General features: G+C 43.9%; 1 protein-coding gene across 3 annotated transcripts; it reads right to left on the bottom strand.

Moving 5' to 3' along the window:
• Positions 1–265: 265 nt before the first annotated feature.
• Positions 266–18,033, bottom strand: brd8a (bromodomain containing 8a). 3 transcript variants are annotated; one of them, XM_085363722.1, is made up of 20 exons: positions 17,998–18,033; positions 17,517–17,613; positions 16,940–17,009; positions 16,715–16,764; positions 16,480–16,602; positions 16,309–16,389; positions 16,109–16,173; positions 14,766–14,908; positions 11,591–11,773; positions 10,772–10,862; positions 10,252–10,401; positions 9,874–10,037; positions 9,302–9,749; positions 9,149–9,192; positions 8,748–9,016; positions 8,150–8,242; positions 7,999–8,067; positions 7,628–7,910; positions 501–545; positions 266–355 (listed from the first exon to the last, which is right to left on the bottom strand). In XM_085363722.1, the coding sequence occupies exons 1-20, from the start codon at positions 18,014–18,016 to the stop codon at positions 296–298; spliced, it is 2,547 nt and encodes an 848-aa protein (XP_085219848.1). In that variant the 5' UTR covers positions 18,017–18,033; the 3' UTR covers positions 266–295. The 3 variants fall into 3 exon arrangements, with proteins under 3 accessions (XP_085219848.1, XP_085219849.1, XP_085219850.1); XM_085363723.1 differs by having other exon boundaries at positions 10,258–10,401; XM_085363724.1 differs by having other exon boundaries at positions 9,149–9,197; positions 9,319–9,749; positions 10,258–10,401.
• Positions 18,034–18,133: the final 100 nt, after the last annotated feature.

Here is an 18,133-nt window from a genome sequence, read left to right as displayed (position 1 = left end):
CAGAGCAGGTTACGTCTGAGTGATGTGCAGCTATATCCATGAAAGGTCTGACATGGTCTTTCAGAATGCTCCCACTCTAATCTGGGATTATACTTTATGTAATCCACGACTGTATGGCTGTCTCAGAACAAATTAGCATCTCCACACTGCAGTCTATCCTTTTAATCTAGAGTGCAAGCAAAGGTTACACTGCACCATACGCAGAGCCACAATCTGTGCAACTGAGAGACAATGAGATCAGTCTTTTCACTTTATCTCAGGGACACCATACTGATACAATATCATACTGATGGTTTCATTTCTTCATTTTGAGGTCAGCTTCTATGGCACTACGGCGCCCTCTGGTGCCTCCATCCTGCAGTGGAAGTGGGGGAAAAAACGTTTAGTCTGAGCTTTAAGAGACTAAATGAAGTATTTTAATAAAACCTTCTTTGTTTGTTTGTCTTCTTTGTTTGAATATATGTAACTGCAGTTTTAAAGGTAGTAAAGAGGGTACTTACAAAAAGAGAAAGAAGGAAGGCAGGGGAAGACATGGACACAGTGTCCTGTAAGAGGAACATGACAGATAAGAGCTGCAACTCAGTAGTGTGCTGAAAATCTCAAACAGGAGCAAAATAATACAAAGAGAGAGACAACACAGTACATTCAGCTAGAGGAAAACTGGAGACAAGCTTTAAAAACACACATTAACTGCTATAACACTAGTACTACATTTACTATGTTTTGTTGCTGCCCTGCCATTACATTACAGGACGATGCCACATGTTTAGCTCAGGATCTTTATATCATGTAAGCTACAGATATACAGAATACTGTTGTCAAGCCACTTTTCAAGGTACTGCAGGACATTTCAGTCATCTCCTACCTTTCAGTGATTTAGAGGTTCCCATTAACATCAGTATGCTATGACCCATCATTATTTAACTCTTTAAACTTTCCTATCTTCAAATGGGTTATCTGTAATCAGAATATCTAAAGAAACAGAAAAAGACATTCTGCCAGACTAGATGACCGGGAGGAAAAATACTTTTTTTCACCAAATACTTTGGGTGTAAGTAACATTGAAAGTCAATGTTAAAAATGAAAAAATATGTATTTTATATAGTATGGTCTGTAGCATAAGTGTTATAAAATCATTATTAGGTTAGCAGTTCTTTATGCAGTGCTTTTTGTCACAGAAACATCTTTTATAAATCAAACTAAAGCTGATTGAACAGTAGCTTCAATTCATTAGACCTAATATCGAGCAGTCTGCTTTCTTATTAAACACTCATTGAATGCTTTGGATAAACTATAAGTACATGAAGGCTTCAGACAATAACTTGAGGTTACTCTATTCCGTAACCTCTGTTCTCTGATAACATGAGTGAGGTAAGATAAGCTCACCTCTTCCTCGCTTCGTGCAAGGAGGGGTATCTGGTGAGACACCTCACTCATGTTATCAAAGATATGCAGACTCCCATATTGCCAGATAAGCCCATCTGAACGACTGACTGCCAACTTAGGAGGTCTCGTGGGGTCATCTCTAGCCCACACTTAACACAGTCAAACGTCAAAGGTGAAGCCCAGCTCGCTGCACATATCTCCTCTATAGAGACACTCCTAAAAAGGGCCCAAGAGGTTGCTGTGCTGGAGTAAGCCAATTGGATTGCCTCAGCATCTAGGCACTCCTGTTCAGGGGAGGAGAAAGGAGGAGGGCAAAAAGCTTCCAGCTCCAATGGGGTGCATTGGAGATAAGGATTTTGGGGCACAAAGGCCGGATTTGGCCTGAGCGTGACTCTAGAGTTATCCCGCGTGAATCGGGTGCACTGTTTGTGTATTGACAGTGCATGAATATAGCTGATATGCTTTGCAGATGCGAGAGCCAGGAGCAATGCAGTCTTCAAAGACAGGATTTTTATTTCCACCTGGCTTAGTGGTCTCAAATGGTGGCTGTGAAACTGCCCCCAGCATCAGGGATAAATCCCATGTGGGGACGAGAGGTTTAGAAACCGGGTGGAGTCGTTGTGCCCCTGTCATAAAACAGCGGACTAGCGGGTGATGGCTCACTGGGCCATCCACGAAGCCCACATGGCAGGCTGAAATGGCTGCTAGATATACTTTAATTGTGGAAAAGGCCTTTCCTTTATCTAACAGTTCCTGGAGAAAGGAGAGAATTGTTGTCACAGAGCACTGAAAATAGAGAGTGTGAGACTTTCCACACCACTCCTCAAATAATCTCCACTTGTTCTCATACAATGATCTTGTGGAGGGGGCTCTAGCATTCTGAATAGTGGCTATAACACCCTGGGTGAGTCCTCCCATACTCAAATTCAACCTCTCACAGGCCAAGCCCACAGGGTGAGGGTGAAAAAAAATCTCCCCCCTGGCCTGGGAGACTAGGTCTCGTCACAGAGGAGAGGCCAAGGTTCGCTCCACAAGAGGGGCATAATCTCCGCTAACCAATGGGACCATCGTCCACCTTGGGGCGATCAATATTATTGTTAGCCCCCTCTCTCTCACTCTGGTTAAGAGTGGGAGAAATTAAGGCCAACGGAGGGAACGCATAAAGCAGAACATGTGGCCAATTGTGAGCTAATGCATCTACCCCTAGCGCAGCCTCCTGGTCCCTCAGGGAGAAATACAGTGGACACTGAGCGTTCTCCCTCGAGGAAAACAGGTCGACCTGTGACTGGCCAAAGCGGGTCCAGATATGGGTCACCACCTGTGGGTGCAGGGTCCAGTCCCCGTACTGCAGGTTTCCCCTGGACATTAAATCTGCTCCCAAGTTCAGAGCTCCTGGAATGTGAGCAGCTCTCAGTGACAACAGATTGATGCTGCTACACATGATCAGTTTGCGAGCAAGCATGTGCAAAGGACGGGACTGTAACCCGCCCTCTGTCAATGTACGCCACAACAGTGGTGTTGTCTGTTCTGATCAGAACATGGTGATTTCTTAACAGTGGAAGGAAGTGTCTCAGTGCTAGAAATGCTGCTAGCAATTGTGGCCAGTTTATGTGAACACCCCTTTGTCGTGAGTCCCAGTTGCCGCTCACTGCTCTGCCCTCATGAGTGGCACACTAGCCCGTGAGACTCGCGTCCGTGGTCACCACCTTTCTGGCTGTGAAAGCCCCAGTGACACCCCCAAAGTGAGAAATGTGGGATTTCTCCAACAGTGGAGTGCTGCAGCGCAATCTGCTGTCACTCTGATATGGTGGTGGGTATGGTGCTTTCGATTCAGTCTCCGTGATGCAACCCATTGCTCAAACTCCCTTATATGCAGTCTGCCTACTGGAATGACTGCCAGTGAAGACACCATTAATCCCAGCATCTGCAGGCATCTTCTGAATGGGAGATATCTTCCCACCTGAAAAATGCCGGCATGTCATAGCATTTTTTTGACTGTAATCACCGAGAGACACGCTCTGTGCAAGGTGGAGTTTAGAGCTATTCCTATGAAAGAGATGGCCTGAGCTGGCTGCAGGACACTCTTTTCATAGTTTATGGTGAAACCCAGAGCCATCAGGTGATCCACTGTCAACCTGGTGTGCTCTCTTCCCATTATTTCTGACTCTGATAGCAGCAGCCAATCGTCTATGTATGTTGCTATGCGGATGCCCCGCCTCTTCAGTGGGGCTATGACTGCCTCTGTGCATTTCACAAATACCCGAGGGCTCTCCCGAGTTTTAAATGCACTTTAGAACAGCACATAGCGACACTACATATGAGCGGGCGTAGGGAGGTTTGAGGTCTTCACTCACCCCGGTTCTGTTAGCCGTCAGGACTGGGGGGCTGGGAGGAGGTGCTGGCCGTCAGATTGGGGTCTCGGATGCGGGGCCTCCCTGCTACTGCAGATAAGGAGGTGGTCAACTTGCCTCCACCCCAGAGAGAAGGGTTACATCTCCCCTCACCACACTCCCTGCCGGTGGCTGATGCCCTCAGACGTTGGTGTGTTGGTGGTCCTTGTCGTCTGGGGCTGGGCGCTCATGTATGTACTGGCTCACTCCTGGTGGCCGATTGGCGGGGCCTGGCGCCTGTGGCCCGGCTGGGCCCCTTCCGGGGGGTGGGATGCCCTCAGGCCTCTGGGCTTGAAGCTCGGTCCTCTCTGGCACAGCTGGCTGCCAGCAGAGCCTGCGGGCACGCCAATGCAACCCCCTCTGGCCTCTGCTCCGTAGCTGCTGGGTGACCTCTCGTTTGGGGCTCTACTCAGCTCTTCCCAGGAGGGTGGTACGGTTCCCCCCCTTTTGGTGGTCCTCCTCGGGTCCTTGTACTCTGGGGCCTCTGGATATCTGGGGCCTGGATCTCCTCCATACCTGCTTTATACCCTGGTGGACGGGGCTATGGCTCCCCACACTCTCTAGCAGATCGTTACATGGAGAAACCTTTGGAATACAAGTATGCTGATCCACACAGGTGTGCACACGGGTGTTCACAGACGCGGACTACACCCTTCTTGGCTGCTGCCTCAAAGCACATTGTGCGCTGTCTATCTTGCGTGCTGCACAATATCGTTTAATATTCAGTATCTACTGTTATCTACTGCTAGCTAGTTTATTGTGATGGTGCTGTATTTATTATGTTGCTCTTTTTTTTGTTTGCTTTCTCTTCTGTTTTTTTTTCTCCATACAGGTGATCCAGGTGTTTTGTTTGTTTTTCTTTCTTTCTTTCCCCCTTTCTCACCGTCTCTTCTCCCCTCTGTTTTTCTTTCTCTCCCTCTCTTTCTTTCATTCTTTCTCCCTGTCCTATCCCCCAGCCATGTCTGTCCCATTTGTAGCAACCGAAAATAAAATAAATTCATAATTGTAATAAAGGTAAATCAAATGGACCAATATGGCAAGGCCATGATGATCCACTTGGTAAAATAAATCCGCTTGGCATCTTTCTTGGCCTTAAGACAACAATTCTGATGGCTAAAGATCCAAATGGGACACAAAAAAAGGAAAAGAAAAAAAAAAAGACAGTCCTTCTTCTTGCGGTCCGACTGCTTGGCTGGTGGTGGGGCACCCTGAGCAGTGGGTCTTAGGGTTCTGCGATCCTAGGGGACCCTGGACCGCGACCTGCGGGGCTGGGTGGCGAGGGATTTTAAACGTCGGCACGCCGGGTGGACGGCTGGGGCTCTGAGCAAACTTCCGGCAACTGGGTGGAGACGGGGGCACAGCCTGGGTCTTCCTAGTGAGACACAGCTGCAGGGTCTCTCCCTCTTTCTTTTTCTCCTCGCACCGTCTTTGTATGGTGGCAACGGCAGTCCCGAAAAGGCCAGCGGGGTCGATGCTTTCATCCAGAATGTCACATTTTTCTCTGTCCAAAAGCCCCGCCAAGTTCAGCCATCTTGCCCTCTCCTGCAGGATGATGATGCTGAGAGCTCTGCCCGCCGCTTGTACTGCTGCTCTAGTGAGGTGGAGACACTGGTCCGTAACGATGCCCAGCTCTTCCCACAGCTCGCTAGCATCGGGCTTCGCAGCAGCCTGGTCCTGGAGCTCCGTCGAGTAGGCTAGCAGGAGCGATGAGGCGTTCAATGCCCTCACAGTGGTGGCAACTGATTTATACGCTTTGTCAGCCAGGGAGGACTGCAGGCGTTTGGCCTTGAAGGGCAGGGACGGACCAGATGACATGGAAAGTTTCTGGTTTGGGTGGAGATGAGAAGTCACTAGATTCTCCACTGTGAGGATTTGGTAGATGCCCTTCTCCTTCATTCCAGCGCAGTCATATGCCGCCGCTCCCTGCACGGGGTTGGGTGACGAAAATGGCTTTGCCCAGCAGCGTGTGACCTCGTCCACGCATTCGGGGAAAAGCGGCAGTACCTGCTTAGTAGTGCGCTTTGCTCTGGGGAGCCCTTTACCCTCGTATCGTGAGGTGGAGGTCTCCGTTGTCACGTTGGGCCATGGGACTGCCAGCTTTCCAGCTGCCCGTTTTGCAACATCAAATAGCTCCATGACACGGGACTGTGTGCCGGTGTTATCACAATCGATCCCTTGAGTCACAGAATTCCGACCAGAGGGGGCAAAGAAAACGTCGTCATCCTCACCCGAGACGAGACGTTCCAACGGTCCCTCAGAGGATTTGCTGAGTAGCTCGTCATTAGCCTCAAGGGAATCAGACAACATAGCTTCGCAGCTGACCTAGGCATCGTCCACCAGCGGGAGGATGATATCCATCTCGTCGCCCCAGCTGGCGCCTGGTGTGGCTGACTCAGTGTGCTCCATCAGTGCGCCAATTGGAGACAACATTGGGTCCTTCTTCGACAGGCTAGCCTGGCAGGCTAGAATTGACGAAGGCTTTTCAGAGTAAAGCGAGCACAGTGTTCACATGAACCTGGTGTGGAAATAGCCGCTTGGGCGTGTTGCAGCCCGGGGCACACCACAGAAGCGTCATGTGTATCTGAGCCTGAGATTTTGCAACCGCAGGGGAAAATTCTGAAGAAGCGAGAAGAGGAAATTGAATGACGGGTGACGCTGTGTCACACCCTTTTACCCGGTCTTTAAGTCTGACGTCATTAGCCGTGCCTGGGACCAAACTCCGCTGCAGGTCTCTAAGTCAAATGATCACTCCAGCATTACTGAGAGTTGAAAAACTGTCTAAATTCATTCATCTGTAATAAAATGATTAGTATGGATACTCTACCAGGTGTAACAATTAAGTTTAACATCCAGTCATCCATGAAAACAGAATTTATTAAATTTAACGGAGTTAGAGGTTAGCAGGAAGTTAGCTCACTAGTTTCCATCTAAATATAACATACCATGTTCTGACTGAGGGATTTCTGAAACAAATTAAGATGTACAGCTCTGCTATCACTTCTGACATAAATGAAGACAGGAAAGTAAACAGCAGTGATGTTTGTAGGGTTACCAAAGTTTGGCTAGCTGGTATATAATGATGTGCTGCGTGATCGCTAGCGACACAGCTATGTTAGCATAATATAAACAGAGAAGCTGGAGGATGTTATTGTTACTCATTAACAGGCAGGGCAGCATAGCTGGTGACTTTTTTCCATTCGATAAAAGTTAACATGAGGGTTCTTGAAGGTTAGGGGCAAATGCAGTTGCATAGCAGGATCCTGTAAACGGACCAAACTTCAGTCAGGAGAAAAACTGAGATAATCCATCCACAATACAAGGTTAGTCATTAAAATACTACTGCATGGGCTGAGCTGTAGTTACATGTAAAGTTTTAAAAACTGAGCTTTAAAATGATTAGTGGTAATAAAAACCGAGAGAGGCCAACAGTGATCACTGACTGTTTTTAGGGGCTTGTTGAGATTAAATAGAACAAGATACAAAGCATTAAAACATGTTAAAAATACTGCAGCCTTATTAAATGCAGAGTAGTTTGGGCCTGGACGCAGGGTTCATCACGTCATCACTTAAAAGACTGGATAGGGAGGAGGGTGGCCAATGCTGGCTGGAGTAATGACATGCTGAGAGAGCGTCGCCCATAGTGAGACACCGAAACGAATGTTTGAAGGAGAACAACCTGATTTTCATAGCATACGAAGCCAATGGCTACCTGAGAATAACTGATTTAAAATTAAACGTCATGCTTTGGAAAATGGCCATCAAATAGTTTGGCATCACTTTCTTCTACCTTTGTTGTCTCACCCTTTTCTCTTCTTCTGTACTCTGCTTTTGTCAAAACTCTAGTGAAGCACCTTGTCAGTAGAGTCCTGTTTGCGCGTGCTCTCACGGCCTCTCAGGCTCTTGGCGCTGATACCAGATTCTGACGTCTCCATGATGAGCTGGGTAGCTAGAAACTGTTGGATCTGCTCCAGCACGTCACGCTGCATCTCCAGAGCCATGTGGTACACGTCGTGGTCCAGGCTGTTGTACATGACTGCATTCTGAAACATCAGCATGATGTCCCTCTGGAACTCGGCGGTGGTCCGTATCAGACCGTTCTCGATGTTCTTCTTTATGGTTGCCAGGTCCATGGGCCTGGAGAACAAGAAGCGAAGACAGTTCTGTCTGAGATGTTTTTCCTCTAAAGCTCCAGTAAAGTGATACAAAAATATTCTTTGCTTACCTGTGCACAATACTGTGGTATCCAGGCGCAATTTCTTCTGTTACTGGCTGAAGGAAGACATTTGCATACCTACAACAGGTTTACACGACGCGTTACAGAAAAATATCGGAGACTGTGCATTTAGTGTTAAAGTTATGAATCAGATTCTGACCTGTGATTGGCTGCTGCTCGCCACACAAGCATAATGGCTTTCTTCCAGATTTTGTGAGCCTGTAGAGCTTCCAGATCCTCACTGCACACAGAACTGCATGTTGAAGGTCAAAAAAGGAAGTTGTATGAATGCAGAAACTAATCTGCTGCAAACTCAGTATTCTTACATCATCAGCACCATCTAGAGCAGGCGTCTCAAACTCGTCACCCCTATTTGCAGCCTGTATATTGACTGATGTGTACACTTATGTCTGCATTTTTATTTTGTTAAATACAAACAAAGTTATAGCAGAAGTGTTGCCACGTGTCTGGTCAGAAAGAGAGTACCAATTTGTTTATTTGGTAGTTCAATGAAAGGCTTCAGTGAGAAAAAAAATCATTCGCATTTGCAGTTTTTTCTTGTTATACAATATTTGACATTTTAAAAAACAAACAAAACACCACATTTTCAGAAATATTTGTGGGTGTTTTCTTGTTTGTTTGTTTTGTACTCCTTGAACACTAAAGTGGTCCTCCAATGAGATGATAGTGCCAGCAGTGGCCCACAGCTCATTTAAGTTTGAGACCCCTGATCTAGAGTATAAATGCATTTCACTTACAACTGCGAAGAAGCTGGGCTGCTGGGGATGGAGTCTGCAGTTGTGTGGAGCTGCAGTGAAGAGGAAGCCGTATGGAGGCTGTATCCATCCTCACTCTCACTGGCTGCCGGTTCTAGCTCAGTTTCGCCGTCTGGCTCTGATAGGAATTCTTCCACCCCATCTCCCACTTCTTCTCCACACACCTCTGGCCCATTAACTTTGTTTTGCAGGTTAGTCCCCGAGGCCTTCTCTCCTCCCCCAATAGTTATTACGTCCTCCCTCTTCGTCTCCTGCAAAAATGTATAAAGGCACAGACAGATTCAGACAAAACTGAAAGTGCCGGGTTACTGTGGAGCACACTGCAAATTTTAGTACAGCAATTACAAGCATCATGCTCGCTTTGTCCTCATACAGTGCTATACCTTTGGATGCCTTTCTGTCACTGGGTTATCTTCTAATACCGAGTCTGTCAAGATAGTAGAAATGAATAATAAGGTTTGCAAAATGCATAGTCTGACGCAAACTGCATGTTACGTGGCAAGGCAGTACAAATGCTTAAGCATGGATGTTCGTACCTCCGTGGATTTTTTCAGGGATTTGCTGTGCCCACTTCTCACGTTCACATTTTCTGGATGACATTTGGGTTTTTGAGTGAACCGCCTCTCCGGTCTCTCTCACTGCTGCAGCCTGTGGAGGCGTTCCACTGCGGTAGTGCTCCAAAATCTTTGAGTTGCATCCAGATGAGGAAGAGGGAGGAATGCTCCTCAGTCCCACAGGAAATCCTGCAAGATGGTTATCTTGACTGTTGCAAAAAGAAGAGAGTGAAGCTTCTGTCCTCTCCTCCAAGCTACAGTGAAGAGATGAAGACTGTACAGCCCCAGTGGGCACTGTGGGATTGTGTGGCTCATGAGGCTGGAAAGGCCCAGAATCCCAGGCAGCAGACAGAGCGTGGCCATTTTCTTCACAAAGGGACAGAGCAGCCTCAACTGCAGCTGCATCCAAAGCATCAGCAGCTTCATCAGCCTACAAAAAGAAGCATACAATGAATGCTCATATTGTAAAAAATAAATAAATAAATAAAAATCCAAACAGGTCTCATAAATTATTTAATGTAACCTAAACAGTAAGGTTTGTTGACTTTTAGAACCTTCTCTTCAATGATGGCGATGATGTCCCCCACTGTCTTCAGGTCCAGCTCATGACACAGTGACACAGTCACATCGTCCTCACTGAGCTCTGACACCTTATCTTCTACCATAGAGGAGACAGGCTGGCATCCAGGGGCCACAGATGGCACCATCACATTTACCTCTGCATGAATGCAACAACTGATTTACTATCTGTTTAATATTTCGACACCATGAATCTAAATTCTTATTTGGTATAGCATTATTACATCTTTGCTAGTTTAGAGCAGGTGGCCAAGAACAGATCTGATCAACAGGTCACAATTAAATCCTCTGTATACAATGCAAAGTTTGTGATATTAAGAATGTGAGGGTGTTGGATCAGAAAGTGGACAGACCTGCACTTGCTGAGATGTTTGATTGAGCAGGAACAGGAGTGGTGGCAGAGAGAGGAACACTGGAGGCAGAATCTACACTGACCATAAAACCTAATGGAGGGGAAAACTGGGCGGGGCCTGCTTCCAGGAGACGGGACAACATCGGGGCACCTGTCATGCAAGTATTCACGCATGCATTAACACATGAAGTGCAGAGCTCTGACAAAGCACCTCAGGCTATCAGATGGTCAGAGTATTAGCAAACATTTGCAGCAATGGCATCACCAGATAGCACCCATGCATTCAGAGTTCAAGAGTAAAACTAACAATTATAAAACATGTTCAATGAGCTAAAGATAAGAAGACCTATGGGACACTTTTTCCTGTGTCAAAGGGGGTTCTACTGAATGCTTTTTTTACTGGTATGGTAATCTGTTGCTTTGTGAAACATTTCTGTTTATCGAAATCCAAAAAGTAAGATTTGCTTTTGTAACAAGACATTTTAACAGAGATCAACAGTGATCAAACACAGCATCTGTACCTGCTGCCTGAGAGAGAGGCTGACAAGGTGGAGCCAGCTGCAAGTCATGTGCTCCTGACACATTACCTGTGGACACGTCACCATCTCCAATCTGAGATAAAGATGCATACACAAATCAAACACGTCTAAAACATGAAGCAGTGCTGTTTAATAATAAATCTGTTACTCATTAACAGGCAGGGCAGCATAGCTGGTGTTTTTTTTTATCCCATCAGTGGTGTCTGATCAATACTGGATTTTAAGGCCAGTGCCAATAAAGAGAGAAGGCAAAATGGTTTCTTCTTCAAGTCCAGGATATGTGAAGTGAATTTTATATATACAGTGATTTTAAACAGAATCCAAATTTAAACGATAACAGAGAACTGTAAGGAGACAGACTGGATAGCCAAATTATTAGACACCCTCTAAAGCAGCGGTCCCCAACCCCCGGGCCTCAGACCGGTACCAGTCCGTGAGTCGTTTGGTGCCGGGCTCAGGTGTGAAATGTATAGTTTTCAGGGTTTTTAATCGGTTTTCAGCGTTATTTTGTTATCTTTTTTATCGTTTACTCGGTTTTTCTTGGTCTTTTCACGTGTGTTATGAATAAATTTTCTTTTTGTCGGTACCGGTACTAGTTTTATTTTGTTGTATTTATCCGCGACACCTTAAAGGCCGGTCCATGAAAATATTGTCGGGGATAAACCGGTCCGTGGCGCAAAAAAGGTTGGGGACCGCTGCTCTAAAGCACAGGAATTCTTTACGTGATCATATAAAGGTAGACTGCCCTGCAGTCTTGTACAAGTTAATTACTGGCATATATATTAAAGCCCTTCAACAAACCAATCTGGAATTTGTGGCCAATATACTGCCTTTCTTCAGTAACTCTGACAGGAGGGGAGATGGTGGTGGTGTGGCTTTCTGACACAGTAACTTCTTTTGGGTGGGGTCCTCTAGCAGGGACCCGTGGCTGTCATCATTACCAGAAGGCTCAGCAAATGTCATTAGCCTGGCTGTTCCAGAAGCCTAGAGACAGACAGAGGGAAACATGACATTTTATTAGGATTTACAGATGTAGTTGTTATCAGTTCTCTAATACTGTATGTTTTCTTTTTTGTCTCTGAAGGGAACGGTCAAAAGTATTAGACTCATTTCCAAAATAAAAACAGTCATTTTCTATGCCTTACATCCCATATAGCACTCCTGGTAAGTTACACCTAAAATTATTTTTTTTAGGTATTATGAGCCCGAATTTACCAAATCTAAATTAGTGGCACACAAGAAACACATTACATTACATCTACTAGGTATATACTGGACATATAATGAAGGACATTATATCTGCTGAGTGTTGTGGTGAAATAGATAGTTTAAATTTGTGACTATTTAGCGATTTTTCTTAATAGCACACTTTGTCACACTTTGTTTAAAAGGGATTTTAAAATTCTAGTATGATGATAAAATAGATGGAATGTTTTGTAAATTAGCCAATTAAGTCACAATGACAAATCAAATGTCAATTAGGTGGTTAATGAGGAGAAATCGGTCCGTGGGGGAAAAAGACGCATTTAGCAAGTTTGCCAGTGTTAACTGGCAGGAGCTAACCTGGTGCTACAGTCGTGATTACTGTAGAAGACCTGGATGCTAAAACTACATCTACATTGGAAATGATTTGCTCCTCTTGCATCATTTTGAAGCTGACAGCTGGACGCCTGCAGACATTCCTAGATCCGGCTGCCTAGGTAACCCTCTAATCTACAGATATCGACAGGATTATTAGCCCACCAATGAAAATATATTAGTATTAGTAAATAAGTATTTCCCAATTGCTGTTACACCTGGAAAAGAGTTTTTAGGACTTTTTAAGAATAAAACACCCACGTTTTATTACATTACTTTACTTTAACACAGAAACAAAATGATTTCATAAAAACAGAAACTACCAGGGTTAAAATTATTAGCTCCCTGATGCTAACGGTCAATTGTGTATCCTTTTTGCTAGATAACAGCCTGCAGTCAACTGTTGTAGTTTTCAGCTAGTCTCGCATGCGTCTCCTGAGCAATCTCAGCTCAATTTTCTTTGGTGAATCTCTCAAGATCCTTCAGATTTGATGCTCTCCAGGCATGGACCTTGGTCTTCAGTTCACCCCACAGATTTCCAATAGGATTCAAGACAGGGCTTCGACATGCCAGTTGTTCAGCATGTTCGCTTTGGTCTTCTGGAGGTAGTTCTTCAGAAGAATTGTTTTAGGTTGTGTTGGAAAGCAAAGCAACGATCCAGACTCGGTTTTGTTGCTGGAGGTTTTCTTTCATAATCTTCACATATCCTTCTTCCTTCATGATTCCTTCCACCTTGACAAGATTTTCAGCTCCAGATGCACTGAAGTCTCCACACAGACGGTGTTCTTTGGCTTGTATGCTTCTCCCTTCTTTTTCCAAACATAAGCAACATCTCTGTGGCCAAAGAGCTCTACTTTCATCTCATCTGACCAAAGAAACGGGTTCTCCAGGTTGCCCTTAGCATACTTCAGTCTGGCCTGAAGGTGTCTCTTTTGCAGAAGTTTTCTTAGTCTGCAGCCTCACAGTCCATTCCTATGCAGCGTTCTGGTGGTCGTCTTCTTTGAGACTACAATTTCCAACTTCCAAACTTTTTGCAGTTGTTCTAAGGTCTTTAGACACGTCACTGACTAGTTTTCTTTCCCTAGTCTTTGAAATCTTTCGCTTCTACCTCTGCTAGGCTTGTTCGGTACTGTGTTGCTCTATTTGAATTTCTTGATGATCCCTCTCATTTCAGTTCTCGACACTTGGAAAGGCTGTGATAACTTTGTATATACATCTGCTTTGGAAGCAACAACAATTCTTTTTCCCAAGTCTAAACTGTTTTGGGTTTTTTTTGGCATGATGTTCTCTCCAGTAACAGCTCAAACCCTTGCTGAAGTTTTTATAGTGTGTGTTAATTAGAAGATAATGCTCAGTTTTAACTTCATTTTACAAACCTTTAGCACAAATCTGAAGCACATCAAAGTCTGTTACGCATCAGTGGTTTGCACTATGGCTCAATATGAAAGTTTAATAATACTGAATCTGATAACTGTTGTGTTTTCTGAAATAATTTTGTTATTGTTTCTATATCATTGCTTCTATCTAACATTCACACACATTTATACTCCGATGGATGCACTGGAGAGCAACCTGGATCGACCTGAAAACTTTGACAAAAACTTGAAATTTCATTAATGCTGCTATCACAGCTAATTACTGAAGCTTGAAAGAGCTTTTGTAATTTGCATTCTAACTAGCCATGTGTTCATTTTGGCTACGCTGTTGGTGCCTGGACTGCAGCTTTGGAACGATTGATTGAGCAGCCGCGCTAGCACTAACAGACAAGGTGCAATGCTAAGCTGATGGCCTCTGACATTTCCTGTTAAGGAAAAAGGTACTTGAATGTGGATTACATTCCTTCTATTAAGCATATTTGACACTTCCTGTCTGTGTCTGCCAAAGGGTCTGTTACTGCTGCAATGTTCAGGATGTTATAAACTAATTAAGGATAACACAAAGACACCTAAACAGCCTGTCACTCAAGCCTATTGAATCTGAGCTCTCTGGAAGCAAACGACTTCAATCAATGGTATTAGAGATTAAGACAGAGCTTCAGTATTTAGCCATGTGTTCATTTTGGTATTTTTGTTAGTGCCCGGTTTTAAGATTTATTTTAGTCTGATGAAAGCTGCAATTTTTACAGACTTTATATGTGGAGAGTGAATTGAAAATAAAATAGAATACTAAAGTTTATTTGTAGTCTACAACCCAATCATGATCAAGTGATAATGCCAGGGGTAAAAATAATTTACCAATTATGTTTTTTCTTATTCCCCCTAAAAGAACATGACAGAAACAGAAAATATTTATAGAATCATTACACCATTATTAAATACTAATAAACACTTTTACATGTCTGAAAACGAGGCAGGATAAGTGAAATGTCAGGCATTGTCATAAGTCTTCAGAGACTTACATTTTTTGTAGATGTAAGATCCAGTGTCAAGCACTCGAGTTGGTCACCTGGGGAGAACTCCTGGCTTGGGGAGCTACAGCCTGAGGGTGAATGCATGGTGACACTGGGTATCCGCTTGGGTGTGTTCTTTGCCACCTGTCTGGCTGAAAGAGGGACGGGCAGCATAGAGAGCCTTTTCTTGTGAGTCATACAAAAGCAAAGCTTTTCTTTTCAAAACAATGCTCTCTACACGGGCTGTCCAATTGGCTCAACCTGAGTATGAAAAATGCTGACATCTCTTTTGACAGGTGATCACCTTGAAATAAAGGATATTTTCTTTGTTTATTCCCATGTTTTCTAGTGCCAACAGCAGTTTAAAGTTTCTGGTCAAACAGTTCCTGCAGAGTGCAGCACTTCTAAAATACCCAATCAAGTCTTGATGAGCTTTCTGTACGACCATTCTTAACCCAGTTTAATTGTCAGACACATCTCAGTTTTTCATATTTTCCTTAAAAGAATCCAGACTTTCTTCTCATTTATAAAAGTTTTCTCGAGCAATATCATCAGTTTAATAAATTTCAAAGTTTTTCTTTGGACATCACCTACTTTTTCTCTCATTTTCAGTACCTGACCAATTTTAGACAACTTTTACTTTGTTTGTTTGTTGACCCACTTAAAACTGACCAATAAATCATGAAAGCCAAATTATCCCCATTTCTTTAGTTTAAAAAACTCCAAATAAAATATACTTTTTTGTCATTTGCCTTTATTTGATAGTGGAGACAGACAGGGCCACAGGTTGGATTCGAAACATAGCCACTGCCTGCTGGCCGGCCGCCTGCTCACCCACGGAGCTAAGCTGGCAACCAGATAATAGTTTGAGGCACAGGCATAAAATTGTACTTTTGAACTAACCAGGGGAGCTGTTATGAAGAATAAAGGTGGTATTTCCAAGTATTGACTTTCAAGCTTGTTAGAAGTGCACAAACCATATTTTTCCCATGTCTCTGCTGCATGTTTCAATAAATCACTTCACCTTTTTCCCATTTTCTTAGCAAAACATATAGAAATGAGGGTTGGCTCATCACTTTTGCACAGAAGTATATGTAACTTGTATCACAATGTCTGTTATATGAAGAATCTCTTCTGGTTTCAGTGGCACTAAGCACAAATATATCTAAGAAGTTACTTTTCATGTATATTACTAGCAGGCTGACTTAGCTACACAAAGTTATCTCAGTTTAATAATCATAATCTCATTGTTTTTTTATTTTCATTATTTATGGATGACCTGTGTAATTACTGAAATATAATTCTTTATGGATGTGTTCCTCAAAAAAGACCCCTGAAATTGAAAGAAATACCTTGATAAGCAGCATCTGTGTTTTTTCTTTTCATCTCTGCTTCCTCCTCCTCCAGTTTCTTCTTCCTAACAGATGCACAACAAAAGATCATTTCCTTTGTTGTTACAAAGAGAGTCCAATGAGTCCAATGTTTAAGGTTTGCAGGAGAAAAAGACGTGCATGACTGTACAAACAGGGTTGATAGATTTGTTGCTTCTTACAGCAGAATTTCCTCCCATAGCTCTTTCAGTTTGGAATCCAGATGTCCTGCTTGAATCAGTTCAGCCTCTCTCTTCAGCTTCCTATGAAAACAGCAGTATGTCAGCTCATCTCACTGACGCAGTTTGAGGTGTGTGTCTTTTTTAGACGAATAATGTGTTCATGCTGGTTACCTGTGCTTCTCCTGCGTTTCTTTTATCAGCTTCTTTAGTTCCTCGATCCTCTCAGCCGTCAGTCTGCGAACTATCACATCCTCCACTGTCTCCACCACCTCACCTTTCTCGCCGCGCTTCCGCCTGAAGGTAACAAAGGCATCAGCTCGTAACGCTGCATATCCTCTAGATGCATTCATCAAACGGGGTAAAGCTACACAAGCATGTTTGAAGTTGAAGTCACTTATGTGCTCACTTTGGGGCCTCTGTCGCTTCCAGGAGCTCTGAGTATTTGGAGGCACAGTGCTGTGAAGATCCAAAAGAGTATCAAGAACAACTTCACTCAAATAGAGTGCGTGAAACCTACTGCAGAGATCATGGATTAAGTTTTTAATGTTGTGAAAGCAGCCCTGCGATAGTCTGACAACCTGTACAGGGTGTTCTCTGCTTTTCACCCTGTGATAAGGTGCTCTGGTCATACCTTTTGAGAGAACCAGTCAGGTGGTCGCCCAGGTTCTGCAAATGGTTTTATGGCACGACTGACCGATACCCTGATGAAAAAAGCATAAGACATCCCAAGATAAATACAGTTCTAAAGATTATTAGACTTAAACAATGTTCTATTTATGCAATGGTTTATTATCTTTATATTTCAGGAACAAAATTATATTAAATCTATTTTTTTTTCATTTATAATTACTCTTTTATTTGTTACTTCATGCAAACCTGGTACTAAATTAAAGCCAGCCAGCACCGGGCTGCATCATGTATGCCAGTGTAACAGATAAAGAATGACATGACTAACCATGGTTAAGTCATCCTATTTGTATGTCACTGTGTACTGTAACAGGAAAGCAGACCAGCAACCCTTTTAAGTACTCAGGCACAGGAATACTAACAGAACCACCCTAAGTGACAACATCTTATCTTAAAACCTAATCATAAGCGAAAGTTAGTTACATGTGTAACTAACAACATCTAATGTGCCAGATTATGACTCACACTATTGAGCACATAATACAGAATCGTTGAAACCAGCTGAAAGAGGCATGCATTACCAGTTCTGGTCCCCACTCTTCATGACAGATGTGGCCAAACACAGCTTCTCCCTCACTGACCATGGTTCTGTTGGTCCAATGACAAGCAGCTTGTGTTCTGCAGACGTGGACGAAACATAACATATACTTTATGCAGTATATTTTTAATACAGACTGTGTTCTGCTGGACGTCTCCGGCCTGGATCTTTTTTCTTCTTTTTTTTTTTTACCATTATGATCGAGCTAACCACCAGTACCGGCACTTTAAGCATGCAACTGCACACACAAAGAGAGTGTCTTTGATATAACTGATAGCAAACGGCAGCCACCACCAGTGTAAATAGAGCCGTCAACTCGTGATGACAACCAATAATCCGTGCAGGCTGCCACGCAGGGAGCGAAGAGAAGTTAGAAGCGATAAGATCCAAGTACGACACACACAAACACACACACGCTAACGGGTAGCATGTCATGACATTTGCTATTTTCTAACGTTACTCACTTCCAGCCCCGTTTGCCATCTTCCTGTCATCCCAACATCCCGTACATCTTGGTAGATAGAAACCCGGCGATTAACAACGCTGGCGATATGCGAAGGCGATACTCATAGGCTAACATCAATGGATGTTAGGCTGGAT

Source organism: Diplotaxodon limnothrissa, linkage group LG10 (genome assembly GCF_057381915.1).
Source record: "Diplotaxodon limnothrissa isolate DT_005_m linkage group LG10, D_limnothrissa_male_GT1.1, whole genome shotgun sequence".
Classification (NCBI taxonomy): domain Eukaryota; kingdom Metazoa; phylum Chordata; class Actinopteri; order Cichliformes; family Cichlidae; genus Diplotaxodon; species Diplotaxodon limnothrissa.
This window is presented reverse-complemented; position numbering and strand designations above follow the sequence as displayed.